General features: G+C 40.8%; 1 protein-coding gene across 1 annotated transcript in view; it reads right to left on the reverse strand.

Moving 5' to 3' along the window:
- LOC148044476 (uncharacterized) overlaps nt 1-25,804 on the reverse strand; it is a 242,191-nt gene extending 216,387 nt beyond the window's left edge. The window contains exons 1-5 of the mRNA XM_087722137.1: nt 23,162-25,804; nt 13,410-15,806; nt 8,029-10,438; nt 4,207-4,262; nt 1,182-3,524 (exon numbers count right to left, since the gene is read on the reverse strand). Of these exons, the coding sequence (XP_087578263.1) occupies nt 1,182-3,524; nt 4,207-4,262; nt 8,029-10,438; nt 13,410-15,806; nt 23,162-25,588 (9,633 nt within the window). The 5' untranslated portion in view covers nt 25,589-25,804. The remainder of the gene's footprint in view (nt 1-1,181; nt 3,525-4,206; nt 4,263-8,028; nt 10,439-13,409; nt 15,807-23,161) is intronic.
- Nucleotides 25,805-26,306: the final 502 nt, after the last annotated feature.

Below are 26,306 nucleotides of genomic sequence, written 5' to 3' on the forward strand. Positions count from 1 at the left end.
CAATGCAGCCAACCCCCCAGGAGGTTGCAGCACAGGACTCAGGATATCACTACAATAGAGCACAGGATGTCATCACACAGCCCATTACCCAGGTCGCTACAACACAAAAGAACAATAGGCATACAGTCAGTACCTCAGCCACACAAGACGTTACGAAACAGCTGACTAATCTGCAAACATCAACTCCATCAACTAATCAAGATGTTACAACACAGCCAACCAATTCACTTACAGCAACAAAGCCAGCACTCCACACACCCCCACCAATATTTATAGAAAGACGAGAGGTCCGATCACACTTTGCTCGCACAAACACGAAGCTGAAGGCACCAGCCTGAAGATGGCGAGTGGGACCTTGTTGAAACATCGCCAAGATACTATCAATCTTGCACGGGAAAAGATCCAAATACGCCAAGACCTGCATACTTGTACCAGTGAAAATCTACAAATAGATAGATGATAGATAGATAGATAGATAGATAGATAGATAGATAGATAGATAGATAGATAGATAGATAGATAGATAGATGATAGATAGATAGATAGATAGATAGATAGATAGATAGATAGATAGATAGATAGATAGATAGATAGATATAGATGATATAGATATAGGTATAGGTATAGATATAGATATAGGTATAGATATAGATATAGATATAGATATAGATATAGATATAGAGATAGAGATAGAGATAGAGATAGAGATAGAGATAGAGATAGAGATAGAGATAGAGATAGAGATAGAGATAGAGATATAGATATAGATATAGATATAGATATAGATATAGATATAGATATAGATATAGATATAGATATAGATATAGATATAGATATAGATATAGATATAGATATAGATATAGATATATAGATATAGATATCTACAGCTACAGATATAGATATAGATATGGAGGGAGGGAGGGAAGGAGGGGGGAGAGAGAGAATTCTGAAAGTATCCTGACCCCTTCACTTTTATCAAATTTGTTACGACAAATTTTTGTTATGACAAAAAAGAATTTCAACAACTGTAGAATCAGGCTGCAGAATAAGAAAATTGACAAAAGTGAAGGGGATCTGAATACTTTCTGAATATATGATAGATAAATATCAAAACTTATCCTAAAGTGATAAAGCAAAAATACAATTTTGAATGACTATCAACTTCAAAAGGAGAAACTCACCTCTTTAGCTGCATCTGGGATCAATTCTGTCCCATTCCTAAGTTCCCCATTATTTGCAAAAACAGGAATGTTGGGACTGAAAATCATAAGGTCACTCTTGGCACCAGCCTCTGCACTCACACCTGCCAGGATGTGGCTGTGCCGATTGGAATAGGACCAGCTGCCCACTTCGCTTGCGCACACCAGGGTGGCCATGCCAGGGCCATAAACCATGGATTCCTTTGACTTGCAGTGGCATCGCAGAGCCACATAGATAAGAATGGCCAGCAAGAAGAGGCTGGAAACAGAGCAGATGGCAATGATCAGATAGATGTTGATTGAATCCACCAGGGGCACAAAGCTCTCCCCTGACCTGGGGAGGTTAATATCCGTTTTGATTGTCTGACCACTTGTCACAAGTGAAATACTCAGGGTGGCTGTGGCTGACAGTTGAGGTTTTCCATGATCTTTCACAAGAACAAGGACACTCTGGATTTTGCTGCCTTCTGAATCATCCAGAGAATATTTCGTACTCACCTCACCACTATACTGCCCTACAGTCCATGGACCATTGCTTTCTTCAACCAATTCATATCTTAACCAGGCATTGTATCCAGAATCCGCATCCAAGGCATGGATCTTGCCTACAATATGCCCAGGCATCACAGGGACCACTAGAAGAATCAGGTTCTCTTCTGATGATCTTGACACAGCAGGTGCATTGTCATTCTCATCCATCACAAAGACATGAAGAGTTGCATTGCCACACAATGTGGGCATTCCAGCATCCTTGGCTCTCACCTGGAACTCCAGCACTTTCAACTCCTCATAGTCCAAGGACTGCAAAGCATAAAGTTTTCCACTCTCTGAATGTAAAGAGATGTAGCTTGACAATGGCCAGAGCTTCTCATCTATCCAATACGTGATCAGACCATTCTCAGCTATGTCTGGGTCTGAAGCAGATATTGTGAAGATGTGAGCACCAGGGGGATTGTTCTCCTTCACAAAGACTATGTAGGAGGGTTGATTGAAAGCTGGAGCATTATCATTAATGTCACTAATAGGAACTAACAGGGTGATGCTAGAAGACAGTGGTGGAATGCCTTGATCTTCCACTGTCACAACTATCCTGTATTCAGCCACCTGCTCCCTATCCAAAGGTGCTCCAACAATCAGGGAGTAGTAATTCTTGAATGTGGACTCTATTTGGAAAGGCAGCTCAGAGGGTTGTAGTACACAAGTTACTTGTCCATTGATTCCAGAATCCTTGTCTGAAGCACTGAGGATGGCTACCACAGTCCCTGGAGTGGAATCCTCTGGCAATGGCACAGTGAGAGAATTCACAAATACTTCTGGAATATTATCATTCATGTCCAATACATCAACAAAAACTTCACAATGTCCTGATAATGGAGTACTGCCTTTATCTTCTGCAACAATATGAAGTTCATAGCAATCAATATCTTCATAGTTCAATTTTCCAATCACTCTGATTTCCCCAGTATCAGAATTTATACTAAAGAGCTTTGTGACATGTAAAGGAACTTCATTACTAAAAAAATAAGAGATTTCTCTATTGATCCCTTCATCTAAGTCTGTTGCATTCAGAGCAATAACTAATGACCCACTAGCTGTATTTTCTAACAACTTTACCCTGTAAACAGATTGGTTAAACACAGGAGGGTTGTCATTGACATCCTGCACATTGATGACTAGCTGAACAGTTCCTGTGAGTTTTGGTTCACCCCTATCAGTTGCTGTCAGAACTAAATGATGCACATGGCTCTGCTCTCTGTCAAGAGGAACCTTCAATAGAAGTACTACAGATTTACTCTCATCTCCATCATTTCCTGAATCAAGAATAAAATGGTTGCTTGGGCTGAGCTTGTAAGTTAACAGAGCATTCGTACCAATATCTGCATCAGATGCTCTCTCTAACCGGAATCGGGTACCAGATGCTGTTGACAATTCTGCTATGCTCAGGATCTGTTCCCTGGCTGAAAAGATGGGAGCATTGTCATTAATGTCTTTGATTTCAACCTCCACATGGAAGAACCGCAGAGGTTTCTCCACAATCACCTCCAGATGAAGGACACAGTCTGCATTTTTGGCACACAGCTCCTCCCTGTCTATCCGGGAATTTACAAACAAGATCCCATTCTGCAGGTTTACCTCAAAATAGTCCTTCTCTCCTTTGGACAGCATCCGGAACATCCGAGGCACCAGCTCACTCACCTCCAACCCCAAATCCTGGGAGATGCGGCCCACAAAGGTGCCGTGCTGGGATTCCTCCAACACAGAATAATGGAGCTGGCCGCTCCCCATTTTCCAGGCTGTGTGAAGCAGAAGCAGCTGCAGCAGCCCCTTCGGCCAGGTAAGCATTGCAGACAAAGGCACAACACCAGCAAGCTCTTCTCTTTTTCTTTAAATATCTTGTCTCAAAGGTGTCAGGAGCAGAGCCCACCTACCCCAGCCATACTGGTTCATAGGTTGAATCTTGGCTTGTTGAGATTTTTCTGTTGTTCGATATTTCTCTTGTGGATCTTGCTGTCAGGAATGTCTGTCCCTTTAAGGGAGGGGCTCTGCATTTTCAGTTTCACTTAGAGAGTTTCCTTAGGAAACAGCGACCTCTTGTGATCAAAATTCAAAATGAGGAAACCGACTTCTATTCTTTATTGAGCCTCTGTGATATTATTTCCTTAAGGCTTCAAGGGCTTGCTTGAAGCCTTCATGTATCTCCGATGTGTAGCTTTCCTTCTTTTGTTCTTTAACTATTATATTAATTTAGATCTCACCCTTGGTGCTTCCATGGAAATGCATTATAATGGAATGGATATTTCTCTGGTTTTCTCCCTATCTTTCCCATTGCCCAGTAGGTGTGCACCAGATAGATGGGGGTGAGTTGAAGAAGTTGCAAACCATTTGAAGCAGACCTTTGATCAACATCACAAGCATTGGAACATTAATTCTAAAGAAACTCATAATGGTATTTCAATGCTATGAAAGCAGAAGACCTGCAATATGTATGGTGTGTTTATATTCCTGCCTGTGGAGGATTATACCTCAAAGTATACCTGAGTCCAATGTAATCTGATGGGATTGCTAGAGGAGAAAGTGTAGAGTCTAGAGGCACATCTAGCCACTTGGAGTCTCATCCATGAAAATGAGGAATTCAAAAGTCTATGTTTAAACAAAACACAGCAAAGAAGAAACAAAACAAGGAAAAATATAGCCTAGAGAAGGCCTGATGGCAACATGTCACACAGAGGACAAAAAATCCAAGAAGAGTATCAACACTGGGGTCAACCATAAAGGCTCATACAATAGGGAACAAACAGGGAGAGCTTGAAATCCTAGTATATGAAGGCAAAGATGAAATTGTAACCAATGTTCCCTCTAATTTTTTTTTCAGAGTGAGCGGAAAAGTATAGTGTTTGAGCGGCACATTTTCATGCCTGAGCACCTGAATTTTTTTCACAGATGTCACCTAAGACAACAACGAAATCAGTATTATTTGAAACTCAAAGTTATGTTTATTCAAGGGGCCGGCTTAATTAAAAATAATATCAGTATCACTTAACAACGCTCCTGCTTAGCAACCAAAATGTTGGCTCAGAAAGTCTGGCATTTGAAACAAAAAATAGCCTTTAAAGTTGTGGTGTGTTAGGAGCATTTTTATTCCTGCATTTTAAAAACACACACACACACACACACACACACACACACACACACACACACACATGGAGAGAGGGAAACATAGGAACTTCGAAGGGTGAATAATTTGAAATGGTAGTTGGAGAAAATAGTGTAAGTAAAATAGTGCTTTATATAATTAATGAACAGGGTTTTTTTAATAGTTTCTTTTTACATTCATTTCTGTGTTCATTTTCTTGGGAATGAAATTCCTTGAGGCTAACTTAATTTTTGGAATAAAAAAAATAATGAAATTTAAGACAATCTTTAAAATTTGTATTCGAAGAATTTAACAAGAAGGCATTTCTGTTTGCATTGCTTTCAGCAAACATTTCCTATTTTTACTGCCTTTCGTTCACCCACTTTTCACTGATATGTTTATACATATTCATTAAGTGACAGCATTTTGGCAGACAGCATTGCTTTTTCTACATTACTGTATGAAAATATCCTGCATCTAAAAATGACTGATCTATGGCCTTATCACTGCTGTGACGACCCCCCCCCCCACCAGAATAACTGCTGCCGCCGCCTCCTCTTCCTCCAACAGCAGCACCACATTTGCTACCCGGCGCTGCAGCTGAGGTGAAGCCGCCAAAGCTCCCGCTGGCACCCCCGCCCATGGCAGCGGCGGCGGTGCCTGCCTCCCCCTCCGGAACACCTCACCTAAGCAGGGGTGCTGGTGGGAGCTTTAGCGGCTTCACCTCAGCCGCAGCATTGGGCGGCAAATCCGGCAGTGCTGTTGGGGGAGGAGGAGACAGCAGCAGATTCTGTTTCGAGCAGAAAGCAGGGCAAGGGATGGGAGGAAAGAAAAGAGCCTGAAGCGTCTGAAGCGATGGGCTTCCGGAAGGCGGAAAGCGGGGGGGGAGATACCGGCAGGTCAGGCGTCCAAGAGAGCCATCTCGGTGCCACCGAGTGGGGGGGGACGCCAGGTGCTGGGCTGCCTCTGACTCGCCCTCTCCATGGCTCCCCAGGGCTGCAGCAAACCAAGCAACAAAGCGAGCTAGAAGGATCGCCGTTTTTTTTAAATATCTCTCCCAGTCTGGGGAAGTCCTTTGCGGGCGGTCAATTCTAGCTGCCTGCAAAGGACTTCCCCACGTTTGCTTTGATAGAAATCTCTGCGCAGCAGTTAGAAATCTCTGTGCAGCAGTTAGAAACTGCTGCGCGGGGGTTTCTTGCCACGTGCGCGGCCGCGCAGCCGCGCACCTTAGAGGGAACAGTGATTGTAACTATTACTGAAACTTGGTGGGATACAACCATGATTGGAATACACAATTAGAAGTATATAAATTGCTCAAAAGAAACAGAAATGTGGGAGGGGGGAAGGGAGAGGAGGAGGACCAAAATTGACTTTGCTATAGATATGTACTAGAGGCCAGCCAACCAACTAGAGGAAATACATGAGCAATTCTGTTTAAGCTAATTGGTTAGCTGAAGTATGCAGGAAACACACCACTATAGTAATGGGGGATTTTAACTACCCTGACATTAATTGGGAAAGAAATTCTGCAGGGAGTGGGAGATTAAACAGTTTCCAAGTGTGCCTAGCTGACAAATTTGTCATAAAAAGGTAGAAGAGGGAACTAAAGGGACAGTTATACTGGCCTTAATTTTTACTAATAGGGACCGTATGGTTGAGGGAATGGAAGTTATAATAACTTTTAGGGGAGAGCTACATATCATACTTGAATTCACCATAATGCAACTGCTGTACAAGGAAATGAATCAAGTGAGACTACTGTTTTAGACTGTAAAAGAGATAACTTCAACAAGCTAAGAGACTAGAAATAATTCCCTGGATGGACATCCTAAAAGAAAAAAACAGGGAAACGCTGTTCCCTGCCTGGGAAACTTTGAGTTAATGAAAGGCCAAGCAAAAACACCACCCCAGAGAAAGAAAAACAAAAGACACCATAAAAGATGTTGCACAAAGAGCTCTTTGACAAACTAAGGGTAAAAAAAATCAAATATGAAAAAATAGATGTAGGCGCATATAACTAAAACAATAAAGGAAAATATGGTGGAAAATAACCACCATCCAGAAGCCAGAAGCCAAACCATGGCGGCATCACCAACTGCTGCACCCCCCTTCGACCCCCACATAAAGCAAACTGACACACGCCATGAACACATGAAGACTGCAAACTTGGAGCCAAACCAAAGCCTGGGATGTTACACCACAGCCATCTGCTCAGGACATTACATCACAGAACTCAGGAGGTTACAATGCAAAGGCTCAGGATGTTACAATGCAGCCAATCCCCAGGAGGTTGAAGCACAGGACTCAGGATATCACTACAATAGAGCTCAGGATGTCATCACACAGCCCATTACCCAGGTCGTTACAACACAAAAGAACAATAGGCACACAGTCAGTACCTCAGCCACACAGGATGTTAAGAAACAGCTGACTAATCTGCAAACATCAACTCCATCAACTAATCAAGATGTTACAACACAGCCAACCAATTCACTTACAGCAACAAAGCCAGCATTCCACACACACAAACCAATATTTATAGAAAGACAAGAGGTCCAATCAGGCTTTGCTCGCACAAACATGAAGCCGAAGGCACCAGCCTGAAGATGGCGAGTGGGACCTCATCGAAACATCGCCAAGATACTCTCACTCTTGCATGGGAAAAGACCCAAATAAGCCAAGACCTGCATACCTGTACCCGTGAAAATCTATAAAGAAAGAAAGAAGAAAGAAAGAAAGAAAGAGAGAGAGAGAGAGAGAGAGAGACATAGACATAGACATAGATATAAATATGTATGTAGATAGATAGATAGATAGATAGATAGATAGATAGATAGATAGATAGATAGATAGATAGATGAGATAGAGATAGAGATAGAGATAGAGATAGAGATAGATGGTGGGAGGGACGGAGGAAGGGAGGGAGGGAGGGATGGAAGGAGGGGGGAGAGAGAGAATTCTGAAAGTATCCTGACCCCCTTCACTTTTATCAAATTTGTTATGACAAATTTTTGTTATGACAAAAAAGAATGTCAACAACTGTAGAATCAGGCTGCAGCATAAGAAAATTGACAAAAGTGAAGTGGATCTGAATACTTTCTGAATATATGGTAGATAGATAAATATCAAAACTGATCCTAAAGTGATAAAGCAAAAATACAATTTTGAATGACTATCAACTTCAAAAGCAGAAACTCACCTCTTTAGCTGAATCTGGGATCAATTCTGTCCCATTCCTAAGTTCACCATTATTTGCAAAAACAGGAATGTTGGGACTGAAAATCATAAGGTCACTCTTGGCACCAGCCTCTGCACTCACACCTGCCAGGATGTGGCTGTGCCGATTGGAATAGGACCAGCTGCCCACTTCGCTTGCGCACACCAGGGTGGCCATGCCAGGGCCATAAACCATGGATTCCTTTGACTTGCACTGGCATCGCAGAGCCACATAGATAAGAATGGCCAGCAAGAAGAGGCTGGAAACAGAGCAGATGGCAATGATCAGATAGATGTTGATTGAATCCACCAGGGGCACAAAGCTCTCCCCTGACCTGGGGAGGTTAATATCCGTTTTGATTGTCTGACCACTTGTCACAAGTGAAACACTCAAGGTGGCTGTGGCTGACAGTTGAGGTTTTCCATGGTCCTTCACAAGAACCAACAAACTCTGGATTTTGCTGCCTTCTGATTCATCCAGAGAATATTTCGTACTCACCTCACCGCTATACTGCCCTACAGTCCATGGACCATTGCTTTCTTCAACCAATTCATACCTTAGCCATGCATTGTATCCAGAATCCGCATCCAAGGCATGAATCTTGCCTACAATATGCCCAGGGATCACGGGGACCACTAGAAGAATCAGGTTCTCTTCTGATGATCTTGACACAGCAGGTGCATTGTCATTCTCATCCATCACAAAGACTTGAACAGTTGCATTGCCACATAAGGAGGGGATTCCAGCATCCTTGGCTCTTACCTGGAACTCCAGCAGTTTCAACTCCTCATAGTCCAAGGACTGCAAAGCATAAAGTTTTCCACTCTCTGAATGTACAGAGATGTAGCTTGACAATGGCCAGAGCTTCTCATCTATCCAATAGGTGATCAGACCATTCTCAGCTATGTCTGAGTCTGAGGCAGATATTGTGAAGATGTGAGCACCAGGGGGGTTGTTCTCTTTTACGAAGACTGTGTAGAATGACTGTGTGAAAGCTGGAGCATTATCATTTATGTCACTCAGAGGCACTAAGAGGGTGAGACTGGAAGACAGTGGTGGAACGCCTTGATCTTCCACTGTCACAACTATCCTGTACTCAGCCACCTGCTCCCTATCCAAAGGTGCTCCAACAATCAGGGAGTAGTAATTCTTGAATGTGGACTCTATTTGAAAAGGAAGCTCAGAGGGTTGTAGTACACAGGTTACTTGTCCATTGATTCCAGAATCCTTGTCTGAAGCACTGAGGATGGCTACCACAGTCCCTGGAGTGGAATCCTCTGGCAATGGCACAGAGAGAGAATTCACAGATAATTCTGGAATATTATCATTCATGTCCAATACATCAACAAAAACTTCACAATGTCCTGATAATGAAGAACTGCCTTTATCTTCTGCAACAATTGGAAGTTCATAGCAATTAATATCTTCATAGTCCAATTTTCCAATCACTCTGATTATCCCAGTATCAGAATTTATACTAAACAGCTTTGTGACAGCTAGAGGGAGGCTATTACTAAAAAAATAGGAGATTTCTCTATTGATCCCTTCATCTAAGTCTGTTGCATTCAGAGCAATAACTAATGACCCACTAGCTATACTTTCTAACAACTTTATCCTGTAAACAGATTGGTTAAACACAGGAGTATTGTCATTGACATCCAACACATTGATGACTAGCTGAACAGTTCCTGTGAGTTTTGGTTCACCCCCATCAGTGGCTGTCAGAACTAAATGATGCACAGGGCTCTCCTCTCTGTCAAGAGGAACCTTCAGTACAAGAACTACAGATTTACTCTCATCTTCATCATTTCCTGAATCAAGAATAAAATGGTTGCTTGGGCTGAGCTTGTAAGTTAACAGAGCATTAGTGCCAATATCTGCATCAGAGGCTCTCTCTAATGGGAATCGGGTACCAGATGCTGTTGTCAATTCTGCTATGCTCAGGATCTGTTCCCTGACTGAGAAGATGGGAGCATTGTCATTAATGTCTTTGATTTCAACCTCCACATGGAAGAACCACAGAGGTTTCTCCACAATCACCTCCAGATGAAGGACACAGTCTGCATTCTTGGCACACAGCTCCTCCCTGTCTATCCGGGAATTAACAAACAAGATCCCATTCTGCAGGTTTACCTCAAAATAGTCCTTCTCTCCTTTGGACAGCATCCGGAACATCCGAGGCACCAGCTCGCTCACCTCCAACCCCAAATCCTGGGAGATGCGGCCCACAAAGGTGCCGTGCTGGGATTCCTCCAGCACAGAATAATGGAGCTGGCCGCTCCCCATTTTCCAGGCGGTGTGGAGCAGAAGCAGCTGCAGCAGCCCCTTCGGCCAGGTAAGCATTGCAGACACAACACCAGCAAGCTCTTCTTTCTCTAAATATCTTGCCTTAAAGATGTCAGGAGCAGAGCCCACCTACCCCAGCCATACTGGTTTATAGGTTGAATCTTGGCTTGTTGAGATTTTTCTGTTGTTCGATATTTTCCTTGTGGATCTTGCTGTCAGGAATGTCTGTCCCTTTAAGGGAGGGGCTCTGCATTTTCAGTTTCATTTAGAGAGTTTCCTTAGGAAACAGCGACCTCTTGTGATCAAAATTCAAAATGGACAAACAGACTTCTATTCTTCATTGAGCCTCTGTGATATTATTTCCTTAAGATTTCAAGGGCTTGCTTGAAGCCTTCATGTATCTCCGATTTGTAGTTTTCCTTCTTTTGTTCTTTAACTATTCTATTAATTTAGATCTCATATTGATCCCTTTGTGCTTCCATGGAAATGCATTATAATGGAATGGATATTTGTCTGGTTCTCTGGCCATCTCTCCCATTGTTCCCAATAGATGAGCACCAGATAGACGGAGGAGGGGGGGGCGGGAATTGAAGTAGTTGCAAACCATTTGAAGCAGACCTTTGATCAACATCACAAGCATTGGAACATTAATTCTAAAGAAACTCATAACGGTATTTCAATGCTATGAAAGCAGAAGACCTGCAATATGTATGGTGTGTTTATATTCCTGCCTGTGGAGGATTATACCTCAAAGTATACCTGAGTCCAATGTAATCTGATGGGATTGCTAGAGGAGAAAGTGTAGAGTCTAGAGGCACATCTAGCCACTTGGAGTCTCATCCATGAAAATGAGGAATTCAAAAGTCTATATTTTAACAAAACACAGCAAAGAAACAAAACAAGGAAAAATATAGCCTAGAGAAGGCCTGATGGCAACATGTCACACAGAGGACAAAAAATCCAAGAAGAGTATCAACACTGGGGTCAACCATAAAGGCTCATACAATAGGGAACAAACAGGGAGAGCTTGAAATCCTAGTATGTGAAGGCAAAGATGAAATTGTAACTATTACTGAAACTTGGTGGGATACAACCATGATTGGAATACACAATTAGAAGTATATAAATTGCTCAAAAGAAACAGAAATGTGGGAGGGGGGAAGGGAGAGGAGGAGGACCAAAATTGACTTTGATATAGATATGTACTAGAGGCCAGCCAACCAACTAGAGGAAATACGTGAGCAATTCTGTTTAAGCTAATTGGTTAGCTGAAGTATGCAGGAAACACACCACTATAGTAATGGGGGATTTTAACTACCCTGACATTAATTTGGAAAGAAATTCTGCAGAGTGGGAGATTAAACAGTTTCCAAGTGTGCCTAGCTGACAAATTTGTCATAAAAAGGTAGAAGAAGGAACTAAAGGGACAGTTATACTGGCCTTAATTTTTACTAATAGGGACCGTATGGTTGAGGGAATGGAAGTTATAATAACTTTTAGGGGAGAGCTACATATCATACTTGAATTCACCATAATGCAACTGCTGTACAAGGAAATGAATCAAGTGAGACTACTGTTTTAGACTGTAAAAGAGATAACTTCAACAAGCTAAGAGACTAGAAATAATTCCCTGGATGGAAATCCTAAAAGAAAAAAACAGGGAAACGCTGTTCCCTGCCTGGGAAACCTTGAGTTAATGAAAGGCCAAGCAAAAACACCACCCCAGAGAAAGAAAAACAAAAGACACCATAAAAGACTAGTATGGTTGCACAAAGAGCTCTTTGACAAACTAAGGGTAAAAAAAATCAAATATAAAAAAATAGATGTAGGCGCATATAACTAAAACAATAAAGGAAAATATGGTGGAAAATAACCACCATCCAGAAGCCAGAAGCCAAACCACGGCGGCATCACCAACTGCTGCACCCCCCCTTCGACCCCCACATAAAGCAAACTGACACACGCCATGAACACATGGCCAGACCACAAACTTGGAGCCAAACCAAAGCCTGGGATGTTACACCACAGCCATCTGCTCAGGACATTACATCACAGAACTCAGGAGGTTACAATGCAAAGGCTCAGGATGTTACAACGCAGCCAACCCCCAGGAGGTTGAAGCACAGGACTCAGGATATCACTACAATAGAGCTCAGGATGTCATCACACAGCCCATTACCCAGGTCGTTACAACACAAAAGAACAATAGGCACACAGTCAGTACCTCAGCCACACAGGATGTTAAGAAACAGCTGACTAATCTGCAAACATCAACTCCATCAACTAATCAAGATGTTACAACACAGCCAACCAATTCACTTACAGCAACAAAGCCAGCACTCCATATACCCCCACCAATATTTATAGAAAGACGAGAGGTCCAATCAGGCTTTGCTCGCACAAACATGAAGCCGAAGGCACCAGCCTGAAGATGGCGAGTGGGACCTCATCGAAACATCACCAAGATACTCTCACTCTTGCATGGGAAAAGACCCAAATACGCCAAGACCTGCATACCTGTACCTGTGAAAATCTATAAAGAAAGAAAGAAGAAAGAAAGAAAGAGAGAGAGAGAGAGAGAGAGAGAGAGAGAGAGAGAGAGAGAGAGAGAGACATAGACATAGACATAGACATAGACATAGACATAGACATAGACATAGACATAGACATAGACATAGATATAGATATAGATATAGATATAGATATGTATGTAGAGAGAGAGAGAGAGAGAGAGAGAGATACAGATACAGATACAGATACAGATACAGATATAGATGGAGGGAGGGAGGAAGGGAGGGAGAGATGGAAGGAGGGGAGAGAGAGAGAGAGAATTCTGAAAGTATCCTGACCCCCTTCACTTTTATCAAATTTGTTATGACAAATTTTTGTTATAACAAAAAACAATGTCAACAACTGTAGAATCAGGCTGCAGCATAAGAAAATTGACAAAAGTGAAGGAGATCTGAATACTTTCTGAATATATGGTAGATAGATAAATATCAAAACTGATCCTAAAGTGATAAAGCAAAAATACAATTTTGAATGACTATCAACTTCAAAACCAGAAACTCACCTCTTTAGCTGAATCCGGGATCAATCCTGTCCCATTCCTAAGTTCCCCATTATTTGCAAAAACAGGAATGTTGGGACTGAAAATCATAAGGTCACTCTTGGCACCAGCCTCTGCACTCACACCTGCCAGGATGTGGCTGTGCCGATTGGAATAGGACCAGCTGCCCACTTCGCTTGCACACACCAGGGTGGCCATGCCAGGGCCATAAACCATGGATTCCTTTGACTTGGACTGGCATCGCAGGGCCACATAGATAAGAATGGCCAGCAAGAAGAGGCTGGAAACAGAGCAGATGGCAATGATCAGATAGATGTTGATTGAATCCACCAGGGGCACAAAGCTCTCCCCTGACCTGGGGAGCTTAATATCTGTTTTGATTGTCTGACCACTTGTTACAAGTGAAACACTCAGGGTAGCTGTGGCTGACAGTTGAGGTTTTCCATGGTCCTTCACAAGAACCAAAACACTCTGGATTTTGCTGCCTTCTGATTCATCCAGAGAATATTTGGTACTCACCTCACCACTATATTGCCCCACAGTCCATGGACTATGACTTTCTTCAACCAGTTCATATCTTAGCCATGCATTGTATCCAGAATCCGCATCCAAGGCATGGATCTTGCCTACAATATGCCCAGGGATCACAGGGACCATTAAAAGAATCAGGTTCTCTTCTGATGATCCTGACACAACAGGTGCGTTGTCATTCTCATCCATCACAAAGACATGAAGAGTTGTATTGCCACACAAGGTGGGCATTCCAGCATCCTTGGCTCTCACCTGGAACTCCAGCACTTTCAACTCCTCATAGTCCAAGGACTGCAAAGCATAAAGTTTTCCACTCTCTGAATGTACAGAGATGTAGCTTGACAATGGCCAGAGCTTCTCATCTATCCAATAGGTAATCAGACCATTCTCAGCTATGTCTGGATCTGCAGCAGATATTGTGAAGATGTGAGCACCAGGGGGATTGTTCTCCTTCACAAAGACTATGTAGGAGGGTTGATTGAAAGCTGGAGCATTATCATTAATGTCACTAATAGGAACTAACAGGGTGATGCTAGAAGACAGTGGTGGAATGCCTTGATCTTCCACTGTCACAACTATCTTGTATTCAGCCACCTGCTCCCTATCCAAAGGTGCTCCAACAATCAGGGAGTAGTAATTCTTGAATGTGGACTCTATTTTGAAAGGCAACTCAGAGGGTTGTAGTACACAGGTTACTTGTCCATTGATTCCAGAATCCTTGTCTGAAGCACTGAGGATGGCTACCACAGTCCCTGGAGTGGAATCCTCTGGCAATGGCACAGTGAGAGAATTCACAAATACTTCTGGAATATTATCATTCATGTCCAATACATCAACAAAAACTTCACAATGTCCTGATAATGAAGAACTGCCTTTATCTTCTGCAACAATTGGAAGTTCATAGCAATTAATATCTTCATAGTCCAATTTTCCAATCACTCTGATTTCCCCAGTATCAGAATTTATACTAAAGAGCTTTGTGACATGTAAAGGAACTTCATTGCTAAAAAAATAAGAGATTTCTCTATTGATCCCTTCATCTAAGTCTGTTGCATTCAGAGCAATAACTAATGACCCACTAGCTGTATTTTCTAACAACTTTATCCTGTAAACAGATTGGTTAAACACAGGAGTATTGTCATTGACATCCAACACATTGATGACTAGCTGAACAGTTCCTGTGAGTTTTGGTTCACCCCTATCAGTTGCTGTCAGAACTAAATGATGCACAGGGCTCTCCTCTCTGTCAAGAGGAACCTTCAGTACAAGAACTACAGATTTACTCTCATCTTCGTCATTTCCTGAATCAAGAATAAAATGGTTGCTTGGGCTGAGCTTGTAAGTTAACAGAGCATTCGTACCAATATCTGCATCAGATGCTCTCTCTAAGGAGAATCGAGTACCTGTTATCAGTTCTGATATGCTCAGGATCTTTTCCATGGTAGAGAAGATGGGAGCATTATCATTAATGTCTTTGATTTCAACCTCCACATGAAAGAACCTCAGAGGTTTCTCCACAATCACCTCCAGATGAAGGACACAGTCTGCATTCTTGGCACACAGCTCCTCCCTGTCTATCCGGGAATTTACAAACAAGATCCCATTCTGCAGGTTTACCTCAAAATAGTCCTTCTCTCCTTTGGACAGCATCCGGAACATCCGAGGCACCAGCTCACTCACCTCCAACCCCAAATCCTGGGAGATGCGGCCCACAAAAGTGCCGTGCTGGGATTCCTCCAGCACAGAATAATGGAGCTGGCCGCTCCCCATTTTCCAGGCGGTGTGGAGCAGAAGCAGCTGCAGCAGCCCCTTCGGCCAGGTAAGCATTGCAGACACAGGGACAACACCAGCAAGCTCTTCTCTTTTTCTCTAAATATCTTGCCTTAAGGGTGTCAGGAGCAGAGCCCACCTACCCCAGCCATACTGGTTTAGAGGTTGAATCTTGGCTTGTTGAGATTTTTCTGTTGTTCGATATTTCCCTTGTGGATCTGGCTGTCAGGAATGTCTGTCCCTTTAAGGGAGGGGCTCTGCATTTTCAGTTTCACTTAGAGAGTTTCCTTAGGAAACAGCGACCTCTTGTGATCAAAATTCAAAATGGACAAACAGACTTCTATTCTTCACTGAGCCTCTGTGATATTATTTCCTTAAGATTTCAAGTGTTTGCTTGAAGCCTTCATGTATCTCCGATGTGTAGCTTTCCTGCTTTTGTTCTTTAACTATTATATTAATTTAGATCTCATATTGATCCCTTGGTGCTTCCATGGAAATGCATTATAATGGAATGGATATTTGTCTGGTTCTCTGGCCATCTCTCCCATTGTTCCCAATAGATGAGCACCAGATAGACGGAGGAGGGGGGGGCGGGAATTGAAGTAGTTGCAAACCATTTGAAGCAGACCTTTGATCAACATCACAAGCATTGGAACATTAATTCTAAAGAAACTCATAATGGTATTTCAATGCTATGAAAGCAGAAGACCTGCAATATGTATGGTGTGTTTATATTCCTGCCTGTGGAGGATTATACCTCAAAGTATACCTGAGTCCAATGTAATCTGATGGGATTGCTAGAGGAGAAAGTGTAGAGTCTAGAGGCACATCTAGCCACTTGGAGTCTCATCCATGAAAATGAGGAATTCAAAAGTCTATGTTTAAACAAAACACAGCAAAGAAGAAACAACAACAAGGAAAAATATAGCCTAGAGAAGGCCTGATGGCAACATGTCACTCAGGGGACAAAAAATCCAAGAAGAGTATCAACACTGGGGTCAACCATAAAGGGCTCAAATGCCTATATACCAATGCCCATACAATAGGGAACAAACAGGGAGAGCTTGAAATCCTAGTATGTGAAGGCAAAGATGAAATTGTAACTATTACTGAAACTTGGTGGGATACAACCATGATTGGAATACACAATTAGAAGTATATAAATTGCTCAAAAGAAACAGAAATGTGGGAGGGGGGAAGGGAGAGGAGGAGGACCAAAAAGTGACTTTGATATAGATATGTACTAGAGGCCAGCCAACCAACTAGAGGAAATACATGAGCAATTCTGTTTAAACTAATTGGTTAGCTGAAGTATGCAGGAAACACACCACTATAGTAATGGGGGATTTTAACTACCCTGACATTAATTGGGAAAGAAATTCTGCAGGGAGTGGGAGATTAAACAGTTTCCAAGTGTGCCTAGCTGACAAATTTGTCATAAAAAGGTAGAAGAGGGAACTAAAGGGACAGTTATACTGGCCTTAATTTTTACTAATAGGGACCGTATGGTTGAGGGAATAGAAGTTATAATAACTTTTAGGGGAGAGCTACATATCATACTTGAATTCACCATAATGCAACTGCTGTACAAGGAAATGAATCAAGTGAGACTACTGTTCTAGACTGTAAAAGAGATAACTTCAACAAGTTAAGAGACTAGAAATAATTCCCTGGATGGACATCCTAAAAGAAAAAAACAGGGAAACGCTGTTCTTTGCCTGGGAAACCTTGAGTTAATGAAAGGCCAAGCAAAAACACCACCCCAGAGAAAGAAAAACAAAAGACACCATAAAAGACTAGTATGGTTGCACAAAGAGCTCTTTGACAAACTAAGGGTAAAAAAATCAAATATAAAAAAATGGACGTAGGGGCATATAACTAAAACAATAAAGGAAAATATTTGTAGCTCAGGGTTGAAACGATGTCCTTGGAGCTCACTGAGCTTGTTTTCTTGCATATGTACCCATACCCTAACTAGATAACATCATCAGTGCTAGTAATCAGTGCTGTTTGCTGTCAATTTATATTCTAGTGACTTGCCGCTTCAGTGTTGGTGGGGGAAGTCTTAGGCATTCTAATCTCATCAGTCCATAAAACCTTTGAAAAATCTGTCTTCAGATATTTCTTGGCCCAGCCTTGCAATTTCAATTTATATGTCTTGTTCAGTGGTGGTCAAGTTTCAGTGTTCTTTACCTTGGCTATCTCTCTGAGAACTGAACACTTCGTATTTCTGGGCACTCCAAGTGGGTTGCAGTTCTGGAATATGACAGCACTGGAGGATAATGGGTCCCAGTAGCTTCACGTTTGATTCAATTCTTTGGCAGTTAATGCATGCCTTTTTTTCTTAGCATGTTTCTTGCGAGCCTGTTGACTATTTGCAACAAAACATTTGATGGTTCTGTGATCATGCCCCAAAATCTTAGCAAATTTCAGGAGTGCTGAATCCCTCTGAAAGACTTTTAAGGTTTTTTACTTTTCAGAGTCAGTTAAATCTTTTTGGCTCAAAGTTGCCTAATAATTATGCACACCTTGATATAGGAGGTTGATCTCCTTAGGCAACACTGTCCCTCATTACACAAATATACTTCACCTGATATGCTTATATCCACTAAGCATTCAAATTTACACAGCTTGGAGATGAAAAATTGACATAAAATGATGATATTGTTAAAATACTCACTTGCCTAATAATTGTGCATACAATGTAGGTTGCTTCTCTCCTTGATTAGTTTCCATCCACTGTTTCTTGTCCTGTCTTCAGATGCTTTGAAAAAAAGCTTGACTCCCTCTTCTTTGTGGCAATCCCTGAGATATTAGACTGCTATCATGTCATCCTAGTCCTTCTTTTCATTAAACTAGACATACCCAATTTTAGCAAATGTTCTTTATATGTTTTAGCCTCCAGTCCCCTAATCATCTTTGTTGCTGTTCTCTGCACTCTTTCTAGAGTCTCAACATCTTTTTTAGATTGTGTCGACCCAAACTGGATGCTTTATTCCAAGTGTGGTCTTACCAAAGCATTATAAAATGATATTAACAGTTTACTTGATCTTGATTCTTTTTTTAAATCAAATTTTTATTTTCTTATATTCTTTATACGTATCATTGTGTGAATGGTGTGGTAATTGGGTAATATACATTTCAGCACACATAAACATAGTCTTATTATTCCTAAATATTACATTTCATTTCTATTGTTTCATATTATTTATATACATGTCTTTTATTATCAACCTTCCTTTTTGAACCATTTTTCTGTCCTTTTGTATATATTAATATATAATTATTATTTTCCCCCACTATTTTCTATCCCTATTTTAACTCTCCCCTTTCATATCATTATAATATTCAAAGACATCTTTTCCACCTATTTTGTTGTTCATATTTCCTTAGTTAAATCATCCTTCATTCTTCCATTTTTCAATAACTCCTTATACAGTTTTAGTATCAATCATGATCATTCATACATTTAGGGTATTTCTATTCATATTCTATCCAATTCTTCAATCCATATAATTCTATTATTAATACACCTTTTTAGATTAATATATATATTAATAGACTATGCAATCTAACTTTTCCTCCCAACTCTATCCTTTCCCACTCTCTAATTCCAGAACTATCCATTCCACTTCCTATCTCTTTTCCTCAGATCTCTTCCTGTTTCTCCCATTCCCTTTTTAAATCTTTTGCATTATTTCCCTCCTTTTTTATTTCCTTAATCTCTATTCGTTTTGCCAACATCTCTTTGTTATCTTCTTCTTGCTGATTTCTCACCACTTTCCCCTCTGTTTCTTCTGGTAGCTCCATTCTTTCTTCCTTGTCCTGATCAGACTATGGACTGGGGTGCCAAGGGGAGGGGATTGAATTGTACATGATATTATTCGCTTTTGCGCCTAATTAAACAGACTCAGCTTAGCTTTGCTACTGTTCGTTTATAATTAGTAAAAGTACACTTGATTTCAAACAAATGGAGTTGAGTGGCTTCAGGCAAACCTGATGAGTTCCCCCATCTATTCCTCATCCACATCATTGATGATGATATTGAAGAGTATTGGGCCTAAAACAGAGCCTTGGTGTACCCCACTGCATACTTCCTTCACCCAGTGCCTTCATGTAGATGGTAAACCAAAGGGAAAAGAGTATACAGCAGAGTTCTGAGGTACCCAATCAACCAAAGGCTTCAGATTCAATTTCACCTCTCTTGTCCACACCAACTGAACCCAACTTCAGGGAAAGGAGGAGACCCTTGCAACTTGTACCTCCCAGCTCCAATCCCTTCAGGCAGGCCAGAAGGATGCTATGATTGATGCTAGCAAAATGTAGTGAGAGTTCAAGAAAAGAGTTCAAGTGTGATTCCAGAAACTACCTTTGAAAAATCGGAAGCTATTAAAAAGGAAAACAGGTAAAATTCCAGGTCCAGATGGCCTCACAGATCAGTATAACAAATATTTTGAGGGGAAACTCCTATAACTCATAAAGTATATAATGGATTGTATTAAGGATACAATGGATTGTGTACTACAAGATGTAAAGGTCAATCTGACTCTTTTTTTTGCCAGAAAGACAATTGAGAAACAATGAGTTGGTGAGTGGGTGAGTGGGTGAGTTGGTGAGTTTTGAATGTTGTTGAATATTTACAATTTCATAATGAAAAGCAAGCAGCTCTAATATTTTTGGTTGCAGAGAAAGCTTTTGATAACTTAAATTGGGACTTTATGTTTAAAGTTTTGGAAGATATGGATTTTGGAGAGAAATTTATCCAAGGGGTTAAGATAATATAATCATCATAGCAAGCAAATGTTATCATTAATGGAGATTTAACTATAACATATGATATTCAAAAGAATATGAGACAAGGATGTCCTCTATCTCCACTGTTATTTATGTAAGTGTTGGACGTTTTGAATAATGGTGTCTGAGAGGATAAATGCATAAACGGCATAAAAATCAGAAAAGAAATTTATAAATGAAGAGCTTTCACTGATGACTTAGTTACAGATTCTCGCAAGACCTCAAAACACTTGATGAAGAAGCTAATGACTTTGGAGGTTTAGGAGGCTTCAAAATAAATAATCAGAAAACAAAAATGCTTGTTAAGAATATGGCTTCTCAAGAACATGAAATATTTTACAAAAGATTCAAGTTTTAAGATGGAGAAAAAGTCTAAATTCAATTAGGTTACATTGACAAATACAAACACCAAACTGTTTCAAAACAATTTTGTACTTGTATGGAATTATATTAAAAAGGCCTTATTAAGATGTGATAATTCTTACTGATGTCTTACCAAAGATATTATTTTTATTTCAGATTTTACCAATATTGTCATGCATCACTCCATTTAAACAGTGGCAAAAAGATATTTCTGCATTCATATGACAAAGGAAAAAACTAATAGTTAGATATAAATTACTGCAAGATGCCAAAGAAAGAAGAGGTTTAGGCTGACCCAATTTGAAATTGTACTTTGATTCTTACTTTGATTCTTATAAAAATAGGTGACTCTCCAAATAAAAGATTATTTGAATTAAAGGGCCATGAATTAAGGTTTGGATGACATGCCTACTTATGGTATGACAAGGTTAAGATGAATGTTGACTTTAAGGATCCTTTGGTTGTCTAGAATTGTAGCACTACCACCTTCTCATCCTTCTCTTGGAAAACTGGCCCAAAATGGTTGAGTACAGATGGATCCAGTGAAGCTTCCTCAAAACAGCGGAAAACACACTGCTATGATTTCTTTAACTTTTGATTGAGTGAATCAGTTACTATCTCCCCATTAGTACAATTCAAGATTGGAACCTCCTTTTGAGTTTGGAGACTTTTTGAAAGATATTTTTTTTCCATGTCTGTTTCCATTTATATGTTCTCACAGATCTTGTAATACTGCTTCTGGTCTCTTCTAAAGGTTCCTTGAAATTCCTTGTTAAGTTTGGTCCTGACATCTAGTTGACATCTACTCAACTAGCTAAGTAGTTTGCTGAGTGCCATCCAACATAAGGGGCACAATAAACGGCACTATATCATCCATCACTTTTGGCCTTTTTTATGACTCCATTGTAGGGAAGAATGAACAATCATATATAGCTTGGTACCAAAGTACACATGATTTGAGCTTACCCCACTATTATTGCATTTTGGTTTAATGTCTGTATGTATAATACAATAGCTTTGGAAAAAATAATGTGGCCTAAAGATGGCTAGAATTATGTAGGAAAGATAAATTCATCATCATATTGAAATATGGATCTATCATATTTATTTGTAAAGGCAGGTCAATATTATATTTATGATGATCTCCCTCTCTCCTTCCTTCCCTGGCTAAAGGGAAACAAATTTAGTGATGTAAAGTTGGGAGACTTGGGATCTATTGCCAAGTATAAGCCACAGAAGTTTTACTGTTCATACTTGCCTACAGTTTGATGAGCTTTTGATGATCATGCTTTGAATATACATTTCAAGTCAGTTATAGATTCATTGAATTGGCAAGGTATCAAATTCACATTTAACAAGTTTATTAATCAGAAAGTCACAGTGTATTTTGTCAAATGCCTTGGTGAAATCAGTATGTAAGATACTCATATAATTTCTACAATTTCAGTAAGTTGATGCAACACCCAGCTGACTTTGGCTGATCTCAAGAAAGTTGAACTGTGAATACAAAGATGGGGGACCACCAAGACATCCCAGGTTTATAAAAGAGATTGCAAAGATAAAAATACCTCACAGAATTAAAGGACTGGTAAAGCACATCTAAACTGAGAAAATTGTCTTATTAACAAATAAAGTTTCCAATTAACATGTTCTTGAAAAATCCAAGCAGATCGTTAGCATTTACCACTCTATGAGCTTCTCAGAATACAAGAGAAATTCCTTGAGCTACATAATTTTCAGCTATGTAGGATTGCAGACTCAGAATTCCCTGCCAGCTGCCCTTTGCTGAGAATTCTGGAAGCTCAGGACCACACATCTACAACTTGACAAGGTTGGGAAACACTGCTAAGGATCTCAATGTCAGAATGCCCAAACCTTAGATTCCCAAATCTTATTTTGTTGAAGGTTGCAAGGATTTCCCTCTTCCAATCCCCTCTACTATGCAGCAGACACAAATATTTTCACAAAAAGAGGCATCACATTGAGAACTGATCCATCAAATAATAAAACAATCAACAAAAGAAAAATCATTCATTAATGTCCTTCTGTAAACAAGACAAAGATTAAGAAAAGCTTGGCAGGCCAAAATGATAACATCAGGGGAAGAGCCTACTTACGTTTACTTTCATTATAAGACAAATTTACTTACTGTAAACTACAAACTTTCTTTGCACTTTTCAATAGTTTCTCAAATTCAAAAAATATTTCATCTTAAAAAAGTATTAATGATTTGAAATTCAGTTTATTTACCATCGGTGTCTAAGTCTAACAATTCAAAAAAAGAATTGCCCCAAAACTAATTCAAAATTATAAGTATAGAAATGAGATACTGAGTGGATGACTGGGACTCCAAGAGTTGGACTCACCTTTTTAGCAGAATCTGGGGGCACATCCACCCCATTGATAAGTTCCCCATTATCTGCAAACACAGGAATATTGGGACTGAAAATCATGAGATCGCTCTTGGCACCAGCCTCTGCGCTCACACCTGCCAGGATATGGCTGTGCCGATTGGAATAGGACCAGCTGCCCACTTCACTGGCACACACCAGGGTGGCCATACCAGGGCCATAAACCATGGGTTCCTTTATCTTACAATGGCAACGCAGGGCCACGTAGATGAGAGTGGCCAGCAGGAAGAGGCTGGAAACAGAGCAGATGGCAATGATCAGATAGACGTTGATCGAGTCCACCAGGGGAACAAAGCTCTCCCCTGACCTTTGAAGCTTAATATCCGTTTTGATTGTTTGACCACTTGTCACAAGTGAAACACTCAAGGTGGCGGTGGCTGACAGTTGAGGTTTTCCATGGTCCTTCACAAGAACCAACACACTCTGGATTTTGCTGCCTTCTGAATCATCCAGAGAATATTTCGTACTCACCTCACCATTATACTGCCCTACAGTCCATGGACCATTGCTTTCTTCAACCAGTTCATATCTTAGCCATGCATTGTATCCAGAATCTGCATCCAAGGCATGGATCTTGCCTACAATATGCCCAGGGATCACGGGGACCACTAAAATAATCAGGTTCTCTTCTGATGATCTTGACACAGCAGGTGCATTGTCATTCTCATCCATCACAAAGACTTGAACAGTTGCATTGCCACATAAGGAGGGGATTCCAGCATCTTTGGCTCTCACCTGGAACTCCAGCAGTTTCAACTCCTCATAGTCCAAGGACTGCAAAGCATAGAGTTTTCCACTCTCTGAATGTACAGAGATGTAGCTTGACAATGGCCAGAGCTTCTCATCTATCCAATAGGTGATCAGACCATTCTCGGCTATGTCTGGGTCCAAGGCAGATATTGTGAAGATGTGAGCACCAGGGGGATTGTTCTCCTTCACGAAGACTGTGTAGAAAGACTGTGGGAAAGCTGGAGCATTATCATTTATGTCACTCAAAGGCACTAAGAGGGTGAGACTGGAAGACAGTGGTGGAATACCTTGATCTTCCACTGTCACAACCATCCTGTACTCAATCACCTGCTCTCGATCTAGGACTGCATCAACAATTAGGGAGTAGTAATTCTTGAATGTGGATTCGAGTTTGAAGGGTACTCCAGTGGGCCAGAGGAAACAGTTTATTTGCCCATTGGTGCCAGAATCCCTATCAGATGCACTGAGGATGGCTACCACAGTCCCTGGAGGGGAGTCCTCTGGCAATGGCACAGAGAGAGAATTCACAGATAATTCTGGAATGTTGTCGTTCATGTCTAAAACTTCAATGAGAACTTTACAATGCATTGATAATGGAGAGCTGCCTTTATCTTCTGCTACAATTGGAAGTTCATAGAACTTGCTTTCTTCGTAATCTAATTTTCCAATTGCTCTAATTTCCCCTGTATCAGAATTTATACTAAATAACTTTGTGACTTGTGCAGCTACACTATCATGAAAAGAATAAGAGATTTCCCTATTAATCCCCTCATCTAAGTCAGTAGCATTTAGATTAATAACTAATGACCCACTGACTGTATTTTCTAGCAACTTTACCCTGTAAACCGATTGGTTAAACACAGGAGGATTGTCATTGACATCCAGCACATTGATGACTAGCTGAACAGTTCCTGTGAGTTTTGGTTCACCCCCATCAGTGGCTGTCAGAACTAAATGATGCACAGGGCTCTCCTCTCTGTCAAGAGGAACCTTCAATACAAGAACTACAGATTTACTCTCATCTTCATCATTTCCTGTATCAAGAGCAAAATGGTTGTTTGGACTGAGCTTGTAAGTTAACACAGCATTAGTACCAATATCTGCATCAGATGCTCCTTCTAATAGGAAGTGGGTGCCAGACGTTATGACTTCTGATATGCTCAGGATCTGTTCCCTGGCAGAGAAGACGGGAGCATTGTCATTAATGTCTTTGATTTCAACCTCCACATGGAAGAACCTCAGAGGTTTCTCCACAATCACCTCCAGATGAAGGACACAGTCTGCATTCTTGGCACACAGCTCCTCCCTGTCTATCCGGGAATTAACAAACAAGATCCCATTCTGCAGGTTTACCTCAAAATAGTCCTTCTCTCCTTTGGACAGCATCCGGAACATCCGAGGCACCAGCTCGCTCACCTCCAACCCCAAATCCTGGGAGATGCGGCCCACAAAGGTGCCGTGCTGGGATTCCTCCAGCACAGAATAATGGAGCTGGCCGCTCCCCATTTTCCAGGCGGTGTGGAGCAGAAGCAGCTGCAGCAGCCCCTTCGGCCAGGTAAGCATTGCAGACACAACACCAGCAAGCTCTTCTTTTTTTCTCTAAATATCTTGCCTTAAGGGTGTCAGGAGCAGAGCCCACCTACCCCAGCCATACTGGTTCATAGGTTGAATCTTGGCTTGTTGAGATTTTTCTGTTGTTCGATATTTCCCTTGTGGATCTGGCTGGCTGGAATGTCTGTCCCTTTAAGGGAGGGGCTCTGCATTTTCAGTTTCACTTAGAGAGTTTTCTTAGGAAACAGCGACCTCTTGTGATTGAATTTCAAAATGGACAAACAGACTTTCCTTCTGTGTTCGTGACAAATTTCTAATAATTATCCAGTCTTCATGCACAGATCCATGCAGTGCTTCCGTACATTCCTGACCATACATATAAAAATCAAACCAAATATAAGAGGTTTATTATATAGCAAACAGTCATTAAAAAGAGTAAGTTAATTTTCCTAATGTGACTGCATATATTTATTGGCTAGTACTTTTATTAGTATGGACAGGAATAAGATGTGTAATTATCTGCAACTTTTATGATGTCATCCATTCTTCAAAGATGTGACTATGATGCCACTGAGGGAATACTGAATTGGCTTCAAACCTTTTGAGTAATTTTGAGCAACGCGAGGAATAATAAAACATCAGAAGCTCAGAGGTACATAAAAGATAGAAATAAATATAAAATACTGTCCTTGTTATTTTTTTATTTCTTGTCCATTGTATGGAGCTCTGA

The sequence above is a fragment of the Thamnophis sirtalis genome, unplaced genomic scaffold (genome assembly GCF_051295495.1).
Source record: "Thamnophis sirtalis isolate CommonGarterSnake01/CBP01778 unplaced genomic scaffold, rThaSir2_p1.2 scaffold_8, whole genome shotgun sequence".
NCBI lineage: Eukaryota > Metazoa > Chordata > Lepidosauria > Squamata > Natricidae > Thamnophis > Thamnophis sirtalis.